This window comes from Podarcis vaucheri (genome assembly GCF_965113315.1).
Source record: "Podarcis vaucheri genome assembly, chromosome: 12".
Lineage (NCBI taxonomy): Eukaryota > Metazoa > Chordata > Lepidosauria > Squamata > Lacertidae > Podarcis > Podarcis vaucheri.
Window position 1 is genome coordinate 57068738 of NC_138750.1, and position 19697 is coordinate 57088434.

Here is a 19697-nt window from a genome sequence, read left to right on the forward strand (position 1 = left end):
CGTTGCAATGAATCTTAAGGAACTGTTTTGTATGCAGCAACAGAACTTGGGACAGATTTCGTCCCTGGCAGCCATGGAAATGTTTCAAATTACCTGGTTAGCTGCTATTTGCTTTTTTGCTTTTCTTTTTTTAAGTCCCTTCATTCACAAACAGATTAATCTATGTACTTGGCTGGCTACACTGAGGTGCGTTGATTACGCTTGTTTTTGATACGTCCGAAGGCCAGAGGCTAAGTTGCTACAATGGGAGTGAGTCCTTCTGGTTACTTGTTTCTATGCAAAAATGTTCCTCCTGCGTGGAAGATATAAATAGGCCAGTTTAGTGTCAGTGCTGTTAATTTCCATATTGATGGGATCCATGAGCTACAGCTCCTGTAAACAATCCCATTTTCAGAGTCCATGTTCTATGCAAGCTATGCAGCTTAGTGTCAAAATCAGTTTCTTAAAAGTTTTCTTCCTCCGGGAGAGAGGCTTCAATTTTTCTGCCTAATTCTCAGGGCACTTGCAGAAATCATTTGGAACTTCAGCCAGTGAAGCGTTTCAAGCTTACCTTGTCATGGTGAAATAAGTGTTCATATTTTATTTTTATTTTTTGTATTTATTGAAATTATATCTCACCTTTTCCTCCAAGGAGCTCAAGATGGCGGTTCACCCCCTCCTCATTTAATCCCCACAACAAACCCTGTGAGGTAGACAGTGAGGCAGTGACTGTTAGAATTCCTGCTTCGTGATTGCAGTCATGGGATTGCTGTCTTTCACATGACGGTGTATGTTTTGTCTCCACAGAGTGGGATGTGACGGAGACAGGATGTTTGTGTTACTGTGTTCCGTGAAGTGGGACTATTGTCCTTTGTTCTTTTTCTCTTTGCTGTCTGATGCTAGAGAGAGAGAGGGAGCCATGTTGCAGTGCTCCGTGTGTGTTTATATGTAAATAAAGTAAAGGGACCCCTGACCATTAGGTCCAGTTGCGGACGACTCTGGGGTTGCGGCGCTCATCTCACTTTATTGGCCGAGGGAGCCGGCATACAGCTTCCAGGTCATGTGGCCAGAGAACCAGAGCGGTGCACAGAAACGCCGTTTACGTTCCCGCCGGAGTGGTACCTATTTATCTACTTGCACTTTGACGTGCTTTCGGATTGCTAGGTTGGCAGGAGCAGGGACCGAGCAACAGGAGCTCACCCCGTCGTTGGGATTCAAACCACTGACCTTCTGATCGTCCAGTCCTAGGCTCTGTGGTTTAACCCACAGCGCCACCCACGTCACATTCATAAATAAAGTAGATTAGCCAAAATGCTGAGTTGCTGAGGTCTGTCACGCGAACTGCGCAGACTCTGCGGATCCCTAAGTGTGCCAGTGTCTGTTGGCATCAGTCGCTGTGATGTTTGGGCAGAAGAAAGCTTTAGAAGCTCCCAAACGATTGACAAGGAGGGAGAGAACATGCCAGTCGGGCATGTGTCTCTGCCAGGGTCCTACTCGAGTGTAAGATGAGCTCCTAACAGTGACTGGCCCAAGGTCACCCAGCAAGCTTCATGGCCAAGTGGGGGATTCGAACCCAGGTCTTCAAGATCCTGATTTGACACCCCAACCATCACACCACCACTGGCTCACAAAAATATGTTCTTGCCCAGAAATGGCGTAGTGTGCAAAAGAAGACCCTCTGTTTTATATTGTTGTGGTTTATATGGAAGGAAAATCCCCACTTGGCTGTTAAATTCAAGAAGTGTTTGCCCTAGACTGTGGAAAGCCAGCTCTGGCAACTAAGAATTCAGTCGGGACAAAGTCTCCCGGGGGAAGGGGGCAGAGTCCAGAGATGTGAGAGTAAAGAAGCAGGAAGCAGGCTGGCAGCTGGAGGCAAAAAGACATGCTTGCTCTGGGCTGAATGAATGAAGAAGGAAGATCATTTTGGGTGTGTCGAAGCTGCAAGCTCCCCCATCTTATGCTCAGGTGGTTGTTGTTGTTGTTTAGTTGTTTAGTCGTGTTTGACTCTTCGTGACCCCATGGACCAGAGCACGCCAGGCACTCTTGTCTTCCACTGCCTCCCGCAGTTTGGTCAAACTCATGCTTTGAGAACACTGTCTAACCATCTCGTCCTCTGTCATCCCCTTCTCCATGTGCCCTCCATCTTTCCCAGCATCAGGGTCTTTTCCAGGGAGTCTTCTCTTCTCATGAAGTGGCCAAAGTATTGGTGCCTCAGCTTCAGGATCTGTCCTTCCAGTGAGCACTCAGGGCTGATTTCCTTCAGAATGTTTAGGTTTGATCTTCTTGCAGTCCATGGGACTCTTAAGAGTCTCCTCCAGCACCATAATTCAAAAGCATCAATTCATCAGCGATCAGCCTTCTTTATGGTCCAGCTCTCACTTCCATACATCACTACTGGGAAAACCATAGCTTTAACTATACGGACCTTTGCTGGCAAGGTGATGTCTCTACTTTTTAAGATGCTGTCTAGATTTGTCATTGCTTTTCTCCCAAGAAGCAGGCATCTTTTAATTTTGTGGCTGCTGTCACCATCTGCAGTGATCATGGAGCCCAAGAAAGTAAAATCTCTCTGTCTCCATTTCTTCCCCTTCTATTTGCCAGGAGGTGATGGGACCAGTGGCCATGATCTTCATTTTTTTGATGCTCAGGTTGTATCTATGTGTAAATAACTCCATACTGTATTGGCCTGAATATAAGTCACACTTCTACCCCCCCCCCCAAATTCCGACCGTGAAAAGTTAAATTAATGACCTTACAAAAATGGGCCTTTTGTAATATTGCTGCTGAAACAGACATCATTGATCTCCCTCTTCATTCAATTCAGATGCATGGATTGGGGCGCGGGAAGAGGGGAAAGGATGCAATTAGGGAAATCCCATAGGATGGAGCCCAGTTCTCCCCATAAAATAACATGGGGGGTTGGAGGAGAGAAAACATTTCTAACTAGGGCAGAAAAACACCTCCTGTTACCTCTATATCTCACTTACTCACCTGAACGTAGCTACCTCCTACTTAGTGCGATTTAAAGCTTCCTATTCAACATTTCCTCGAATCAACTCCACTACTCATCAAAACCCACCTGCCCATTTTATGCGTAATTAAAATTAATTCATTGCCTCCAATTACTCTTCCTGCACGCTCAGAGATGGGAGGGCGCTCCCCGCTCCCCATTGCAATCTGACTGTGCTTTGTGACCCAGAGAATCCATCATTGTAGAGTGTTGTCATTGCACTAAGGGCTATTGCACTTCCTGGTGTGAGGTTGCAGGCAGTGAATTGACCTTTATCTGGCCATTTCAGCCACAATAAGCCAGGTCTTTCAGCAGACAGGTGAGTGATGAACTATGGCTTCTCCCTGCCATAAAGATACAGATGACTATATGAAACTGCCTTCATCCCCAAGCAGCATGGCCAAAAATTAGGACTGATGGGATCTCCATCCCCATCGTTCTGCCCAGACGCTGAGGTCCAGCGCCGAAGGCCTTCTGGCGGTTCCCTCACTGCGAGAAGCAAAGCTACAGGGAACCAGGCAGAGGGCCTTCTTGGTGGTGGCGCCCGCCCTGTGGAACGCCCTCCCATTAGATGTCAAAGCGATAAACAACTACCTGACATTCAGAAGACATCTGAAGGCAGCCCTGTTCAGGGAAGTTTTTTAATGTGTGACATTTCAGTGTATTTTTGGTCTCTGTGGAAGCCACCCAGAGTGCCTGGGAGTGCCAGCCAGATGGGCAGGGTACAAATAATAAATTATTATTATTATTATTATTATTATTATTATTATTATTATTATTATTATTATTATTCCCCCCTTGCATTCTGGGATTCAGCACGTGGCTACAAACTTTCCTGCAGTCCAGCAACAGAACCTGTTGAATTACAGAAGTTGTTGGACTCCAACTTCCATCAGCCCCAGCCAGCATGGCCAATGGTCAAGGATAATAATAATAATAATAATAATAATAATAATAATAATAATAATCTGCCTATCCTGCTGGGTTTTTCCAGCTGCTCAGAGTAGCTTCCAGCACATATAAAAACATAATAAAACACCAGACATTAATAACTTCCTGATACAGAGCTGCTTTCAGATGTCTTCTTAAAGTGGCATTGCTATTTTGACATCAACTGATAGGAAGTGCCTACAGAGGGTGGTGAATACAGCACAAGGTATTATGGGCTGTCCCGTGAATCCGCTGGATGAAACAGCGGAAGAAAGTTGCCTCAGGAGAGTGAGAAAACTCTCAGGGATGATTCACACCCTGGCCGGCACTTTCTTGATCTCCTGCCCTCGGGCAGGAGATATAGAAGCATGATTAGTCTCACCAACAGGGTAAAGAACAGCTTCTATCCGTGGGCCGTTAGGCTGCTGAATGAAAAGATAACAACAGGGCAACTGACTTTCGGGTTTGGTGGGTGTGCGTCAGTAAACGAGGGGAATTAAGACTAAGAGAGCTGAGTGGGGGGTGCTCGTCTAATCTCACTGTATACGAGTTGTACAAGTGACAATAAAGTATTTGAAGACACAAGATTTACCCACACTGGAAGAATGGCAGATGAAGGTGATGGACTACATGGAATTGGCAGAAATGACTGGCAGAGTCCGAGATCAGGGAGAAGAGGTGGTGGAAGAAAACTGGAAGAAATTTAAAGATTACCTGCAGAAATACTGTAAAATTAATGAATGTTGAAGGGATGTTGGACTGAAAATAAGTGGTATTGGTAAAAAGATGAATAAGAATATGTAAATGTGGATTGACAAGGGTTGGAAATATATAGTTATAATAGGTTAAGATAATAAGTAAAGGTAAATGATAGAGGGTAAGGATTTGCTGAACTAACTAGGTGAATTGGAATACAGAAAAGGGGGGTGTGAGGAGGTCAGGAAATAAGTAAATGAACGATATGACATGAAAATAATTATGGTTTTTCTCTTTTCTTTTCTTTTAACTTTCTTTTTTATTGTCTATGTACTTGGTTTTTGTATTTTCATATTTTTTCTCTCTTTTTTATTATTGTTATGCTTTTTCTATTTTTCTATTTACAATTTTGTAATTTTTACTGTTTGGAAAAGTTTAATAAATATTATTTTTTTTAAAAAGTATTTCAATTTATTTATCTCCTTGACACCTGATGGTAGGGTGTTCCCCAGGGAAGGTGCCACCACCGAGAAGGCCCTCTGCCTGGTTCCCTGTAACCTCACTTCTCACAATGAGGGAACCGCCAGAAGGCCCCCAAAGCTGGACCTCAATGTCCAGCCTGAATGATGAGTGCAGAGATGCTCCTTCGGATGACAGGAGGCCACCCAGGTTGGGAAGAGCCATGGCTCAATGACAGAGCACCAGCTTCACCTGCAGAAGGTCCCAGGTTCAAACCACAGCATCTTCAGGTAGCCCTGGGAATATCCAATATCTGAAACCCTGGAGTGCTGCTGTTAGTCAGTGCAGACAATACTGGAGTAGATGGACCACTGTTGGCTTCCTATGTTCCAGTGCCCAGGGATGGGAGACTGAGTCCAGAGACACAACCTGATTGAGGTTAAATCCTGACAAGACAGAAGTACTGTTTTTGGGGGACAGTAGGTGGGCAGGTGTGGAGGATTCCCTGGTCCTGAATGGGGTAACTGTGCCCCTGAAGGACCAGGTGCGCAGCCTGGGAGTCATTTTGGACTCACAGCTGTCCATGGAGGCACAGGTCAAATCTGTGTCCAGGGCAGCTGTTTACCAGCTCCATCTGGTATGTGGCTGAGACCCTATCTACCCGCGGACTGTCTCGCCAGAGTGGTGCATGCTCTGGTTATCTCCCGCTTGGACTACTGCAATGCGCTCTACGTGGGGCTACCTTTGAAGGTGACCCGGTGACCTGGAATCTACAACTAATCCAGAACACGGCAGCCAGACTGGTGACTGGGAGCGGCCGCCGAGACCATATAGCACCGGTCCTGAAAGATCTTCATTGGCTCCCAGTACATTTCTGAGCACAAAGTGTTGGTGCTGACCTTTAAAGCCCTAAACAGCCTCGGTCCAGTATATCTGAATGAGCATCTCCACCCTCATCATTCTACCCGGACACTGAGGTCCAGCACCGAGGGCCTTTTGGCAGTTCCCTCACTGCGAGAAGCCAAGTTACAGGGAACCAGGCAGGGGGCCTTCTTGGTGGTGGCACCCACCCTGTGGAACGCCCTCCCACCAGATGTCAAAGAGAACAACAACTACCAGACTTTTAGAAGACATCTGAAGGCAGCCCTGTTTAGGGAAGCTTTTAATGTTCGATGTATTACAGTATTTAAATATATTTCTTTGGAAACCGCCCAGAGTGGCTGGGGAAGCTCAACCAGATGGGCGGGGTATAAATAATAAATTATTATTATTATTATTGTTGTTGTTGTTGTTGTTGTTGTTGTTATTATTATTATTATTATTATTATTATTATTATTATTATTATGCTCTCCCAATGTTGTTGGACTCCAACTTCCATCAGGCCCATCCAATATAGCCGACGGTCATAGATGATGGGAGTTGTAGTCCAAAGCATCAGCCCACAGTATCAGGTTGGGGAAATTTGCTTTCCTTCTCCCTTCACCCATAGCTCCAAACAATCCAGCTCCTTGCTTGGAACACCCACATTCCCAATTAATATGTTTCCTGCATGTGCAAGTTGCATTGATTTGCATGAAAGCAGTCAACTTGAGCAGGTCTGTGCACATCTTTTGTGTTGTCGCTGTTTGTGTTGCATTTCTGAGGGACCCGCCAGCTCCCGTTGGCAGTAATTGGCAGAGTTCTCCGAATGCACACAGGTGGAAGGCAAATCAATCGCAGCCAGGAGAGTTGCTAATAATATTGAGTCTCTCTCTCTCTCTCCACACCACTCCCCCTCCTCACTTCCACTACACATATTCACCGGTTCTGTTGGTCATTTGTGTGCTTCAGATCAGTAACAGGCAACAGGGAGGAGAGAGGAGAGAGGGATGCTCGGAAGTGGGGGTGCCTCTCTAACTCCTGCAACATGAACTCGGGAAATATATGGATCTTCTTCCTGCTGACTCTGCCGTCTCTTGTAAGTAAAACGTCCCAAAGTCTTGTTGTCATTGTTCCCGTGCATCTCTCCACTTCTGCTCGGATCAGATCCCTGTTTGATATCACATCAATCTTTCTTTCTTTTGGCGTTGATTTGGCAGGAGGTGATCATAGAAGGGCAGAGAAAGGTGCGCTAATGGGATTTCTTTTGACTGTCAAATTGCAGCGCTTACCTGCGAATGTTTCCTGTGAACGCAAACTCTGATTTACAGAGCTCCAGTTCTGTTTCTCAGAAGCACTAAGGATAAGAGGAATAAATGAGGAAATTTAAGGGCTTGTTCTGATACAATGATGGGACAGAGCTTGGGAAACATTGTGTGGGGACATAGTGGCAACTCTGTGTGATCTGTTGGTTTGCCGCCTTGAGTATTGCTTAAAATGTCTTGCTGAGTGGTCCTGGCATCTACGGATAGGCATGGAGATGCCCAAAACCCAGCCAGTCAGTGTAGACAATTCAGAACTGGGTCTACTGATGGTTCGACTATATTCCAGGCTGCCCTGCCAACTACCTCACCCCTTCCGGTATTCTGCTAAAGGTCCCTTGTACATGATTTGAAATATAAATCAAGTAATCAGGGAAATTGCCAATCTTGTCTGCAAAATCCACCTACGTTTTCCACTCCACCATCACCGTTTCCATCTGTGGCGAAGCAAATCTGGGAGAAAGAAATTCTCCAGTCAGTTAGCTTGCAAAAACTCCAGATGCAGGTTCTCCTAATTCCAGAGTGTTCCCAAGATTTGCAGCTGTGGATAAATTGAGGATTGGAGGGGAGGGTGTGTGTGATGGTTGTGAAAATATTCGCAGTGGCAAGTTACCATTTAAGATCCACTACCAAAGCTTGAGGTCTGAATTCATTCAGAGTGAGCCTCAGAGCTTTATTTCGGAAGCAAAATCTGAAAGATGCCCAAGAGAGCCCCAAAGTTTCAGTTCAGCATATAAACTAAATGCTTAATTCATGCGATGCTTTTCTCAAGTGCTGGGATGATCCATGTTTCCAAAAAAATTGGCTCCCAGTTTGAATCCTGAATTTTGCCTGAAGCTAAACTGAAGTGAGTCCTGATAACCCATTGCCTCCAAGCCCATATGAAGTTGTCCCACCAACCCCATTGATGAGCAAATCAGTTAAAAGGGGTGTTAGCCATTGTTACCAAACACCTCCAAATCCAAGGAGGACTTTTTGAGGGTTTAAGCTCCCCACCCCCCATTTAGTCATAGTGTTGGGACCCTTTGCTCTGGCTTTACAGTGGTACCTTGGTTTAAGAACAGCTTAGTTTATGAACAACTTGGATTAAGAACGCTGCAAACCCGGAAGTCAGTGTTTTGGTTTGTGAACTTTGCCTTGGAAGCAGAACATGTTCTGCTTCCAAGGCAGAGTGTGTTCCATTTGTAAATTGAGTCCCCCGCTGCTATGGGAAAGCACGCCTTGGTTTAAGAACACCTTGGTTTAAGAACGGACTTCCAGAACGGATTAAGTTCGTAAACCAAGGTAAAGATAAAAGTACCCCTGACTGTTGGGTCCAGTCATGGATGACTCTGGGGTTGCGGCGCTCATCTCACTCTATAGGCCAAGGGAGCTGGTGTTTGTCCACAGACAGCTTCCGGGTCATGACTAAGCCGCTTCTGGCGAACAAGAGCAGCACACAGAAACTCCGTTTACCTTCCCACTAGAGTGGTACCTATTTATCTACTTGCACTTTGACGTGCTTTTGAACTGCTAGGTTGGCAGGAGCAGGGACAGAGCAATGGCAGCTCACCCCATCGTGGAGATTCGAACCACCGACCTTCCGATCAGCAAGCTCTGGGCTCAGTGGTTTAGACCACAGCGCCACCCGCTTCCCTAAACCAAGGTACCACTGTATATTATTTAAACTTAACCATGCCAAGATTAAAGAAGGGAATGTTATGACATCTACTGTGTGGTTAAGTCATTCAGCGCCCCACAGCATTTCAATTAATGTGCACATTTCAATGAGTGTGTACTGGCTAGAGCTTTTGGACCAGGAAGATTTAGATTCATAAATCTCACTATCTCATCTGCACTACACTTTTAAAGCACTATAATCCCACTTTAAATCATCACGGCTTCCCCCAAAGAATCCAGTAGTTTGTTAAAGGTGCTGGGAGTTGTTTAGAGACCCTTTCCCCTCTCACGGAACTACAGTTCCCAGACTTCTCTGGGAAAATGGATCGGTTGTGACATTCTCCCCATCCCTAATCTAGGGGCACCCAAAAGGTTTAGTATAGCACAGACTCCCCTCTTGGGACAGTGTGTAGAGAGGGGGAGAAGCATACTCTTTATATGTTCTTACAGAATTGAGAGAAGCATGGCAAATAGAAGACTTGCATTGGGTAAAGTATTTGCCATCTCCAGCCATGTATTTGGCTGGAGGCCTCTTCATTAATGAAGAAGGCTGTGAATATGAATAGCGCATGCATTAGGGAGTCATTGCCTTCTGCACTCTTTGTGACCCGAAAAAGATATATGATCCAGAGATCTGGAAACTTTGCTGAATATTTATCCCGCTGGTGTGGAAATGAGCTGAGCAGCATCAGCTAGGCCACCTGTCAAGTAGGTCGATTTCACCGTGTTTTGATTGTTCTGGGTCTCATTCTCTCCCGCCCCTTAACAGGAACAAATCAATGGGTTGTAGCATCCAGCCATGACTAGTCAAAAGAATCAGGAGCAGAGGCCAAAAGGAAAGTTTGCAGCCATGTGCTGAATCCCAGAATGCAAGGGGGAATAATAATAATAATAATAATAATAATAATAATAATAATAATAATAATAATAATTTATTATACCCCACCCATCTGGCTGGATTTCACCAACCACTGTGGGCAGCTTCCAACAAAATATTAAAAATGCAATAAAACATCAAACATTAACAACTTCCCTAAACAGGGCTGCCTTCAGATGTCTTCTAAAAGTCAGGTAGTTGTTTATTTCCTTGATGGAAGGGTGTTCCACAGGGCAGGCGCCACCACCGAGAAGGCCCTCTGCCTGGTTCCCTGCAACCTCATTTTTCACAGAGAGGGAACCGCCAGAAGGCCCTCGGAGCTGAACCCCAGTGTCCGGGCTGAATGATGGGGGTGGAGATGCTCCTTCAGGTATACTGGGCCAAGGCTGTTTAGGGCTTTAAAGGTCAGCACCAACACTTCGAATTGTGCTCAGAAATGTACTGGGAGCCAATGTAGTTCTTTCAGGACCAGTGTTATACAATGGTACCTTGGGTTAAGAACTTAATTTGTTCTGGAGGTCCGTTCTTAACCTGAAACTGTTCTTAACCTGAAGCACCACTTTAGCTAATGGGGCCTCCCGCTGCCGCTGTGCAATTTCTGTTCTCATCCTGAAGCAAAGTTCTTAACCCGAGGTACTATTTCTGGGTTAGCGGAGTCTGTAACCTGAAGCGCCTGTAACCCGAGGTACGACTGTATTGTCATCTGTAGATGGCTCAGTACATTTGGAGGAACATATCTTTGCCCTTTTAAAAAGCAAATTAATATATAACATCCTCTGTATGTCTAGATTTTAAATTGGCTGTGATTCACAGAAAATCAGGTGGTCCAAAAGTGGAATTAGCATAGAGCCCCTGGTGGTGCTAATTTACTTGTTCACTAAGGAATGGAAGGCCAGCCTTACAAAGCTTTCCCAAACTTGCAGGGGTAAAAAATGGCAAAAGCTGCACCAGGCTGACAATTGAGGAAAGGTCATAGGCAGAGCATCTAAGGTCCCAGGTCCAGTCTCTTGCAATGCCAGGCAAAGCTGGGGAGCCTCTGCCAGTCACTGTAGACGTGCTGGGTCCGGGGGTAACCCGTGAAACGTGGTCCAGGACCAGTCCAGGACCAGTCCAGAATCCGAAGGTTCTGCTGGGAATCAGTCTGACAGGGCCAAGGCAGGACACAAGGCAGGAAACCAGGCAAGGACAGGTACAGGATCTGGTATACAGCAATGTTGCTCCCGCAACCTGGGGCAGGGTCCGACAGCCTTTTATCTTTGTCGGGGTAGCGGCCGGTCCTGATCCCCCGGTGACTCACCTCCCTGTCTCGCCCGAAGGCGAGCACCCCTCCTGCGAGTAGTCAGGTCTCTCCTTCTCTCAGACCTTAGTCTCTGCAGCTCAGGAGACGTCGGTGGGTTACTAGACCCAGGGGCTGCCTCAGCCTCTCCTGACCCAACCAGTAGTGGAGCAGCTGTAAGTGATGGCCCAGCTGGAGGCAACGAGGTAATCCCCGCATCTGGAGCCAGGGCAGGCTCCGGCCCCTGACTCGGCCCAGCTGGGGTTTGTTGCAGGGGAACCTGTGCAGACTGGGACTCTTCAGGATCAGGCCCCAGACTTGGTTCAGATGATGCCTGAGGCAAAGGATCTGGTGCAGACTGAGTCTCCTCTGGTTCCGAGTCCAAGCCCGAGTCCCAAGCCATCACAGTAGACAATGCTGGGCTTGATGGAGTACTGTTCTGATTCTGCATAAGCATCCTTTGTGTTCCTAAAGGATCCTTTGTGTTCCTAAAAGGTGGTGGTCTCCAGGAAGGAGAGGTTGCATAGCTCAGTTGGTTAGAGCCTGGTGCTGATAACACCAAGGTTGCAGGTTCGATCCCTGTATGGGACAAGTGCATATTCCTGCACTGTAGGCAGTTGGAAGGGCTTCTTTAGCATATCATAGAATCATAGAGTTGGAATAGACCACAAGGGCCATCGAGTCCAACCCCCTGCCAAGCAGGAAACACCATCAGAGCACTCCTGACATATGGTTGTCAAGCCTCTGCTTAAAGACCTCCAAAGTAGGAGACTCCACCACACTCCTTGGCAGCAAATTCCACTGTCGAACAGCTCTTACTGTCAGGAAGTTCTTCCTAATGTTTAGGTGGAATCTTCTTTCTTGTAGTTTGGATCCATTGCTCCGTGTCCGCTTCTCTGGAGCAGCAGAAAACAACCTTTCTCCCTCCTCTATATGACATCCTTTTATATATTTGAACATGGCTATCATATCACCCCTTAACCTCCTCTTCTCCAGGCTAAACATGCCCAGCTCCCTTAGCCGTTCCTCATAAGGCATCGTTTCCAGGCCTTTGACCATTTTGGTTGCCCTCCTCTGGACACGTTCCAGTTTGTCAGTGTCCTTCTTGAACTGTGGTGCCCAGAACTGGACACAGTACTCCAGGTGAGGTCTGACCAGAGCAGAATACAGTGGCACTATTACTTCCCTTGATCTAGATGCTATACTCCTATTGATGCAGCCCAGAATTGCATTAGCTTTTTTAGCTGCTGCGTCACACTGTTGGCTCATGTCAAGTTTGTGGTCAGCCAAGACTCCTAGATCCTCTTCCCATGTACTGCTCTCAAGCCAGGTGTCACCCACCTTGTATTTGTGCCTCTCATTTTTTTTTGCCCAAGTGCAATACTTTACATTTCTCCCTGTTAAAATTCATCTTGTTTGTTTTGGCCCAGTTCTCTAATCTGTCAAGGTCATTTTGAAGTGTGATCCTGTCCTCTGGGGTGTTAGCCACCCCTCCCAGTTTGGTGTCATCTGCAAATTTGATCAGGATGCCCTTGAGTCCATCATCCAAGTCGTTGATAAAGATGTTGAATAAGACCGGGCCCAAGACAGAACCCTGTGGCACCCCACTAGTCACTCTTCTCCAGGATGAAGAGGAACCATTGATGAGCACCCTTTGGGTTCGGTCAGTCAGCCAGTTACAAATCCACTGAGTGGTAGCATAGTCAAGTCCGCATTTTACCAGCTTCTTTACAAGAATATCATGGGGCACCTTGTTGAATGCCTTGCTGAAATCAAGGTAGGCTACATCCACTGCGTTCCCTTCATCTACCAGGCTTGTAATTCTGTCAAAAAACGAGATCAGGTTAGTCTGACATGACTTATTTTTCAGAAATCCATGCTGACTATTGGTGATCACAGCATTCCTTTCTAGGTGCTCACAGACTGTTTGCTTAATGATCTGCTCCAGAATCTTCCCTGCTATTGATGTCAGACTGACTGGGCGATAATTATTTGGGTCCTCTTTTTCCCCCTTTTTGAAAATAGGGACAACATTTGCCCTCCTCCAGTCTGCCGGGACTTCGCCTGGTATGTGGCGCCGGGGTGCAAAAAACCACCCAGCGCCCCCAATTGGGGGGGCAGGCCACAGTTTTTGAGCTTTTTTAGGGGGGCAGCTTGGAGTTGTTCAGTTTTTTTGGGGGGAAGCTGCAACTCTCTCCCATACTGCTGTGGGTGGAGAGAGGAGAGCAATCACCACAGAGGCTTGGGAGAGAAGCTGCTCGCCTTGTGTGAGCAGCTTGCCTGTGTCTTTTGACGGCCCGCCAATCCCAGGTACGCAGGAGGGCGAAGCCAGCCTGCTGCCTCAGCTCCCGCAACAGAAAACCCTGTGGCGCTCCAACGAGCTCTGCTCCTCTCGGCAGTGGCTGTCGGCTGGCCTGGCTCTTCAATCCCCGGACTCCAAATCTCTGCCCCAGACTCTCAGCCTGGTGCCCCTGAGAGCCCGGCGCCCGGGTGCCCTGCACCGCTGGTGCCTATGGGTAATCCGGCCCTGGCGGTTGGATTAGATGAGCCTCAGATTCCCTTCCAACTCTCCAATTCTATGATTCTGTGACATTTCCCCCTTTTTCCGAGCACCAGATATACCCAATGTTGAGTCATTTATTCAGTAATAACTATTACATGTCACACCGTTTTCAACAACTGAATGATGATTGACGTAGTGAACTGATGTAGGATGTGCAAGGAAGAAGAAGGGAGGAATACATCGCTCAAATGTTAATAGCATCACAAACAACAAAGTCTGCAATCCTCACCCTACTTCCCTGAGAGTAAGTCCCATTGTATTCAGTAGGAGGGGTATTTGAGTAGACGTGGGCACTATACATACATACCACTTTAAACAGCCATAGGTCCCCTCCCAAAGAATCATGGGAAGTGTAGTTTCCTAAGGATGCTGAGAGTTGTTAGGGGACTGCTATTTGCCTCACAGGGCTACAATTTCCAGAGTTACCAGGGAAGAGGGATTGACTGACAGAACACTTTGGGAATTGTAGGTTTAGGAGGTGAATAGGATCTCCTAACAACTCTCACCATCGTCTTTAACAAACTACAGTTCCCAGGTTTCTTTGCTGGGGGGCAGCCATGGTTATTTAAAGTGGTATCCTAATACTTCAGATGTATGGTGCAGATGGGACCGTTGTTAGGATTGTACTATAAGGAGGGGTTTTTTTGGTGGGGGTGCAGGGAGGGAAAGAAGGTGAGGTTGTATAAACGTGCCCAGCCTCTTATTTCTCCCCTGTTTCCAGGGTCTTGGAATGTCTCAAGCAGAATGCGAAGCTTTAACAGAATGGAAGAAAAATGAGAGTGAATGCCTCAAGGAGATTCGGCAGCACATGAATGAAACAGCAGGTACCTTAGAAGAATAAGTGTTTGGATCTCTGGAGAGGCATTGGCTATCTCAAGGTTGGGAAATTTCATGCCTTGGGACCTCCATTCTAGCTCTTGACGGTCGCCCCAAGCCATGCCCCTCACCACTTCTGCTTCACACCCTCCTTAAGTGTCCTTTGTTTGGCTGAAACAACATGTCCTCAAACTCTGATCATGCCTTTCACTTGCAGGGATGGATGGCAGAGAGGGGTGTGCAAGTAGCCCGCATGTATCTATTTTAGAGAGACACGGGTGGTGCTGTGGGTTAAACCATAGAGCCTAGAGCTTGCCGATCAGAAGGTCGGCGGTTCGAATCCCTGCAACAGGGTGAGCTCCCGCTGCTTGGTCCCTGCACCTGCCAACCTAGCAGTTCAAAAGCACAGAGTGCAAGTAGATAAATAGGTACCACTCCAGCAGGAAGGTAAACAGCGTTTCTGTGTGTTGCTCTGGTTTGCCAGAAGTGGCTTAGTCATGCTGGCCACATGGCCCGGAAGCTGTACGCCAGCTCCCTCGGCCAATAAAGTGAGATGAGCGCCGCAACCCCAGAGTCGGCTACGACTGGACCTAATGGTCAGGGGTGCCTTTACCTAGTCAGCGTTAAGGTGTTGGGCCACAGTTGTGTAGCCTGTGTTTTGCTTAGGTCCTGGAGCCTGGTGTTACCTTCATTCACTTTGCAGTTTGATGACTAACTTTCACCTGGTGCGGGAACATCCTTCAATATAATTTGGGTGTTTCAAGGGGTGCAGAATGAGGCTGCCTGGTTATTGGTTGGGGTGAACTTTACACCAGTACATTACATCAGTCACACAAAATGTAAAGGTAGAGCCGGGATTTCATAAGGGAAATCCCAATGTCCATATTAGAGCAAACCCTTGATTTTAGGCCAGCCAAAATGCCACAAAATAGTACACAAGCTTCCTAGTTCTGCAGAGTTCTCCATCAGGCTAGGTATTTAAAAATCCAAACATAAGAAAAAAGGGGAGGAAAGAGGAGGCCAGTATCCTGTTCTCACAGTGTGGCCAAACAGATGCTTGCTGGACTTGAGCACTCTCTCCTTACGTGGTTTCCAGCAGTATTCCAGTTGGTATACAGAAGCAGAAGAAGAAGAAGAAGAGTTTGGATTTGATATCCCGCCTTTCACTCCCCTTCAGGAGTCTCAAAGCGGCTAACATTCTCCTTTCCCTTCCTCCCCCACAACAAACACTCTGTGAGGTGAGTGGGGCTGAGAGACTTCACAGAAGTGTGACTGGCCCAAGGTCACCCAGCAGCTGCATGTGGAGGAGCGGAGACGCGAACCCGGTTCCCCAGATTACGTGACTACCGCTCTTAACCACTACACCACACTGGCAGAGCTGCCTCCAATCATGGAGACAAAGCATAGCCATCCTGGCTAGTAGAAATTGATAAGCTTATCCTCTGTGAATTTGTCTAAACATCATCAAAAGCCATCCATCTTGGTAGCCATCACTGCCTCCCGAGAGAGCAAGTTCCATAATTTACCGTATTTTTTGCTCTATAAGACTCACTTTTCCCCTCCTAAAAAGTAAGGGGAAATGTGTGTGCGCCTTATGGAGTGAATGCAGGCTGTGCAGCTATCCCAGAAACCAGAACAGCAAGAGGGATCACTGCTTTCGCTGCGCAGCGATCCCACTTGCTGTTCTGGCTTCTGAGATTCAGAATATTTTTTCTTGTTTTCCTGCTCCAAAAACTAGGTGCGTCTTGTGGTAGGGTGCGTCTTATAGAGCGAAAAATACGGTAACTATTTCTATAGTGTAACTTAAAAAGGGGAAATGGAAGAAAAGGCAGCTGGAGTCACTCCATCCAATGACATCTGCATTTGACAAGTTCTAAGAAGGAATGTAGGAATGGCTAGCAGACATTCAAACAGAGCATTTCATGTGCTTACAGGTTTCACCAAACCTCCCTGGGAAGAATTTCCATAAGCCTAAAGCATCTGAAAGTGTCTCCTAGCTCCTCCCACATCCCCTCTTAAAGTCATACCTTGTGTTGCGCTTGCTTCAGGTTGAGTGTTTTCAGGTTGCGTCCTGCGGCGACCTGGAAGTACCGGAAAGGGTTACTTCCGGGCTTCGCTGCTCGCACATGCACAGACGCTCAAAATGACGTCATGCGCATGCACAGAAGCGGCAAATTGCGACCCGCGCATGTGCAGGCGTGGGTTACGTTCTGCTCAGATTGTGAATGGGGCTCTGGAACAGATCCCGTTCGCAACCAGAGGTACCACTGTATATGGCTGGCTTAACTAATACCAAGAGCTTTTTCTCCCCCCCCCTTGTGGTCCTGTCCCCATCGCCAACGTCTAGCCTGATAATAACTTCTGGGTCCTTGAAAGCATGCTGTTTTGTGACATTTTGGTTGAGATGCCCTCCAATGGATTTAGGAATATTATAGCCACGATATTGAAGGAGCTCCAGAGGTTACAAATCAGCCTCTGGACTCAGTTCAGGGCACTGGGATAATCCTATTAGCTTTTGCATTCCCATTTCCAAGAATGGCGAAAAGATGTGAGATTTCAAAGTGTCTTTTCCCCTCCCTTTGCAAGGTTGCAAGAGAATATGGGACCAACTCCTGTGCTGGCCGGATACAAATGCTGGACAAACGCTCACCTTTACCTGCCCGGGCATCCTTCTCCACTTCACAAAGCATCCAGGTGAGGGTGCCATGACCCTTGTTGTGTTGATTTATTTCTAGGCATTGTTTACAACTGCGCTTAACCCTTTGCATATTGTTACCCGAGGTATCTTTTTCAGTAATTCCCTCCAATGTTTCCAAGAACACAGTTTCCAGTGAAATTTCTGATTTTTCGCAGAAGTGACATACCGTATTTTCCGCTCCATAAGATGCACCTTTTTCCTCCTAAAAAGTAAGGGGAAATATCTGCGCGTCTTATGGGGCGAATGTGTGGTTGATCGCTGGCTCCCTTTCCGGCACCTTGCCCCCTTGCCCAGGCCTCCATTGTTGAATGTTCTGCAGATGGAGGCTGTTTGTTCCCCCAGCAACATGTGACTGGCTGGTTAGATTATCTGTCTGGAAACTGTAGAAACAGCTCCCTTTCCTTTCCTAAAGAAGCTGCGGAACTGTGTGTTGAACCCCATAAAAACAGGACTTTTTCCCTTTGCAAAGTAAGCCCAACAACTTTGAGCTGATCCTCAAAAAGGGGGCTTCTCCCCTTTGCAAAAGAAGCTGCACAACTTTGAGCTGATCCCCCAAAAAACAAGGCTTTCCCCCTTTCCTCCTCTAAAAACTAGGTGTGTCTTATGGTCAGGTGCATCTTATGGAGCAAAAAATACAGTAAATGGTAGGGGTGCCTCAAGTGTTGTAATGAACAGTAGAGACCCACAGTTTGCAAGAAAACAGGACTCAGAAGAGGCAGTTTAGAACTGAGAGAATCCCATCTTACATTTTCCCCTGTCGGGTTGGTTCCCATAACCCTACTGGATTCCTACCAATCCAAATGGAAAGCTACACTGTACAAAAAGCTAAGAGGCTTGGGGTTTTCCCCACAGGCCCTGATAGCTGTCGGTTATGAGAAAGCTAGAGCTATAATCTTCCAACGAATTTGGGATGTTGAACTGCAATGTCACGTGAGTGAGATGAACAAACACCCAGCAATGAAAGATAATGGGAGAGGGTTCACCTCAGCAATATATTTGTCAAAATTACAAATAGCTATATACAGATGGTCGTTTACCCTCGCTAGATTCAACGTGCTGCCATCTGCCTTATTGCAGGGCAGATTCGAGGGTAAACCATACGCGGAATGAGTCTGCCCCTGCGGCTTGATGGAGGTAGAAACTGTCTCTCATGTCTTGTTACACTGTCATTTCTATGGGCGTATACGCTTGGCACTTATCATCCCTGCTATACAAAAATCCCCAAACAGGTCCAAACTTAAATGTCTAAAATCCCTGGTAGAGGACAAGGACCCAGAGATCACGCTAAGGATGGTCGAATTCTGGACGACAGCCATGAAACTTAGGGAACAAGCTGTGCTACCATAATGACTAAGGCCTTAAATGACAATTTTAGGTTATATTTTAGTGATTAAGATTTAACTTATATATTTTCAACCGCTGCTATATCTGTCTTGTCCCTGTTATACCCAATTGCAAATTCAAATGTATCCCTATCATGTTTTATGACTTCCTTGATATTGTATGTGAGCTGGAACTGGTCTGTGTCTGAAATAATAAATTCATCTGACATTTCTGACTTCTTTCCCCCTTGTTGTTCACAGGCTCAGTGAAAAGAAGCTGCACAGCTCAGGGCTGGTCTGACCCATTTCCTCCCTATTCCACAGCATGTCCAGTGGAAGATGAGGTTACTCTTTATGAGGTGGGTAGATCTGAATAAGTACCTCAGAATGATACTCCCTGGTATTTGGGAGGCAGGGGGAAGGCAAGGTGGAAGGGGGCAACTTCTTCAGGAGATCAATGCTTCCTGCGATTAGGTAGAGCATGATGGATGGCAAGGAATGGTGCCTCAAAAAGTTGGCATTGAATTAACTCTGCAGTTCGAGTTTCTTTGCAGATAGGGGATTTCTGCGCTGGCCGTGGGGGTAACCCATGAAACGCAGTCCAGGACCGGACCAGAATCCAAAGGTTCCACTAGGAGTCAGTCAGACAGGGCCAAGGCAGGTCACAAGGCAGGAAACCAGGCAAGGACAGGTACAGGATCTCAGGCAGGATCTAGCATACAGCAATGTTGCTCCCGCAACCTGGGGCAGGGTCAGGCAGCCTTTTATCTCTGTCGGAGTAACGGCCGGTCCTGATCCCCCGGCGACTCACCTCCCTGTCTCGCCCAAAGGTGAGCACTCCTCCTGCAAGTACTCAGGTCTCTCCTTCTCTCAGACCTTAGTCTCTGCAGCTCAGGAGACCTCCATGGGTTACTAGACCCAGAGGCCGCCTCAGCCTCCCCTGACCAAACCGGTAGTGGAGCAGCTGTGAGTGATGGCCCAGCTGGAGGCAACGAGGTCATCCCCACATCTGGAGCCACGGCAGGCTCAGGCCCCTGACTCAGCCCAGCTGGTGTTTGTTGCAGGGGAACCTGTGCAGACTGGGACTCTTCAGAATCAGGTCCCAGACTTTGTTCAGGTGCCACCTGAGGTAGAGGATCCGGTGCAGACTGACACTCCTCTGGTTCCGAGTCTGAGCCTGAGTCCCACACCATCACAATCTCTTGGACTGGCACACTTTTCAAGTCAGGGA

General features: G+C 47.1%; 1 protein-coding gene across 2 annotated transcripts in view; it reads left to right on the forward strand.

Moving 5' to 3' along the window:
• The first annotated feature begins 6808 nt into the window (after positions 1-6808).
• The window catches only part of GHRHR (growth hormone releasing hormone receptor), a 443159-nt gene continuing 430270 nt past the window's right edge, over positions 6809-19697 (forward strand). For both annotated transcript variants that reach the window (XR_014212223.1, XM_082192539.1), the window contains exons 1-4: positions 6809-7032; positions 14352-14454; positions 17033-17140; positions 18728-18825. Coding sequence is in view for 1 of the 2 variants with exons in the window: in XM_082192539.1 (XP_082048665.1) it covers positions 6982-7032; positions 14352-14454; positions 17033-17140; positions 18728-18825 (360 nt within the window). In the remaining variant the exon portion in view is untranslated. The remainder of the gene's footprint in view (positions 7033-14351; positions 14455-17032; positions 17141-18727; positions 18826-19697) is intronic.